Below are 1662 nucleotides of genomic sequence, written 5' to 3' on the forward strand. Positions count from 1 at the left end.
ACCCAGGAAGCTCAGTGGCAGAGTGGGGGATCGGAACTCGTGTTCCCGGGTTCTTCGGACTCCTAGCGTGTTCCCATGAGAAAGAGCAGCATATTGGGGGGTCGGAAGGCTGGAAGCAGATGAAGGATATTCTGAATTCCTCCAGGGCAAAGCTTGATCATGAGAATAAAGCTCAGGGATGAGACTTGTTGGCACAAAGGAAACGAATGAAACCCACATTTTCTCCACCTGGCTACACAACGGCAGATTGTTCCGGGTCCTCAAAGGCACCGACGGCCGAGCTGCGCCCCCTTCCCCCAACTCCTCCGGGCTACAGAGCCAGTGTCACATTGCTCGCTCGCTGCAAGAACTGGTGCAGAAGAGCAGGCGAGGACGAGAAGCGGGAGCGTCCGCATAGGAGCAGGGCACATCAGCCAGTGCTGCGCTGACACAGGACTAAGCAGACTCCCCCCTTCCCATGAAGGAGCCCTGCTCACACGTGCCCTTCTATGGTTCTGAGCCAAGGCGTGCACGTAGGTAGAACAGGGCAGTTTCCCTTAACAAATCTGAATGAATGCTTAGTGGATCTGGCTGGGCTGCTGCTACCACGGAAAAGGGGCTGTGGTTCAATCCCGTTCGGCAGCCTTGATTTTCTGGGTAAACCGGGGGGGGGGGGCGGGGGCGGGGCGGAAAGCAAGGGAAGCAGCGCGCCCCTGTTAACAGCACCGGCAAGCACGTGTTCAGGTGTCAAGATGCATCCGGCCCAGTCCCCATTTTAACTCCCCGCGACGCCTTGGCGTGCAGGCTCGCACACACAAAACCTAGCCATCACACGTGCCATTTTAATATTTTTAAAATATATCAACATCTCCCCCAGATATTGGCAGGGAATTAGTAGGGGAGAGTTCAGAGACAGGCAGAGAAACTCGCGCTGTGTCCTCAAACGCCAGATTCGAATAGCCAAGAGAACTCCAAACCAGCGGGATGCGCAGCGCACACGCAGAGAGAGAGAGGAGGGGACGAGGCGGGCCGAAACCTACGGTGACAGAATGGCTATTCCTCTACCGACTGCAGGTGAGGGATTAGTGGGGGGCTTTGGGCTCTTTCATAATACACCCCTGCAGGCAGACACGTAGCTCACCAAGGAATAGGCTAGAGTAGAAACTTTCTCCTTGACACGCTAATTTTCTTCTTCCAGGTGAGATTCCCCCCTCCAAACAGGAGATCGTTTTAAAAAAAACAACCAGGAGAGCCTCACCTGCAGACCACCCCCACTCTTCTCCTCCAGGGTTCGGCTACATAGCTGCGCTCCATACACAGAAGAGAAACTGCTCTGCAGCGGTAACCGGGATCCCTTTAGGTGGAAACAACGAGACCCGCTGGGGGCCGCCGCGCGCAGCAGGGCTGTAGCAGCCCCGAGCAGAGCCGTCGCCTCTCCCCCGCCTCTCCCCCGCTCCTCCGGCCCCCCCCCTCTGGCTGCTGGGCGTCCCCCTCGCGCCGCTCACCGTGCGTTTGCAGCTCCGCCAGCCGCTGAGATCCTCCCGGTAGGCCTGCATTTTCTCCGCGGCCCGGGTGGCGACTTCTCGGTAGCGCTCCATGGCGAGCTGGGAAGGGCGGGGCCGCGGCTCCCCCGACGCTGGGAAAGGCGAAGGCGGCCACACAGTCGCCAGACCGCAAAAGGGG

At 58.7% G+C, this 1662-nt stretch overlaps 1 protein-coding gene across 2 annotated transcripts in view; it reads right to left on the reverse strand.

The window, feature by feature from the left end:
• The window catches only part of STARD5 (StAR related lipid transfer domain containing 5), a 26980-nt gene extending 25318 nt beyond the window's left edge, over positions 1-1662 (reverse strand). The window contains exon 1 of one of the 2 annotated variants that reach the window (XM_015405397.1): positions 1485-1662. In XM_015405397.1, coding sequence (XP_015260883.1) covers positions 1485-1577 — 93 coding nt within the window. In that variant the 5' untranslated portion in view covers positions 1578-1662. The remainder of the gene's footprint in view (positions 1-1484) is intronic. The other variant, XM_015405396.1, reaches the window with a different exon arrangement.

The sequence above is a fragment of the Gekko japonicus genome, unplaced genomic scaffold (genome assembly GCF_001447785.1).
Source record: "Gekko japonicus isolate JY-2015 unplaced genomic scaffold, Gekko_japonicus_V1.1 scaffold1339, whole genome shotgun sequence".
Lineage (NCBI taxonomy): Eukaryota > Metazoa > Chordata > Lepidosauria > Squamata > Gekkonidae > Gekko > Gekko japonicus.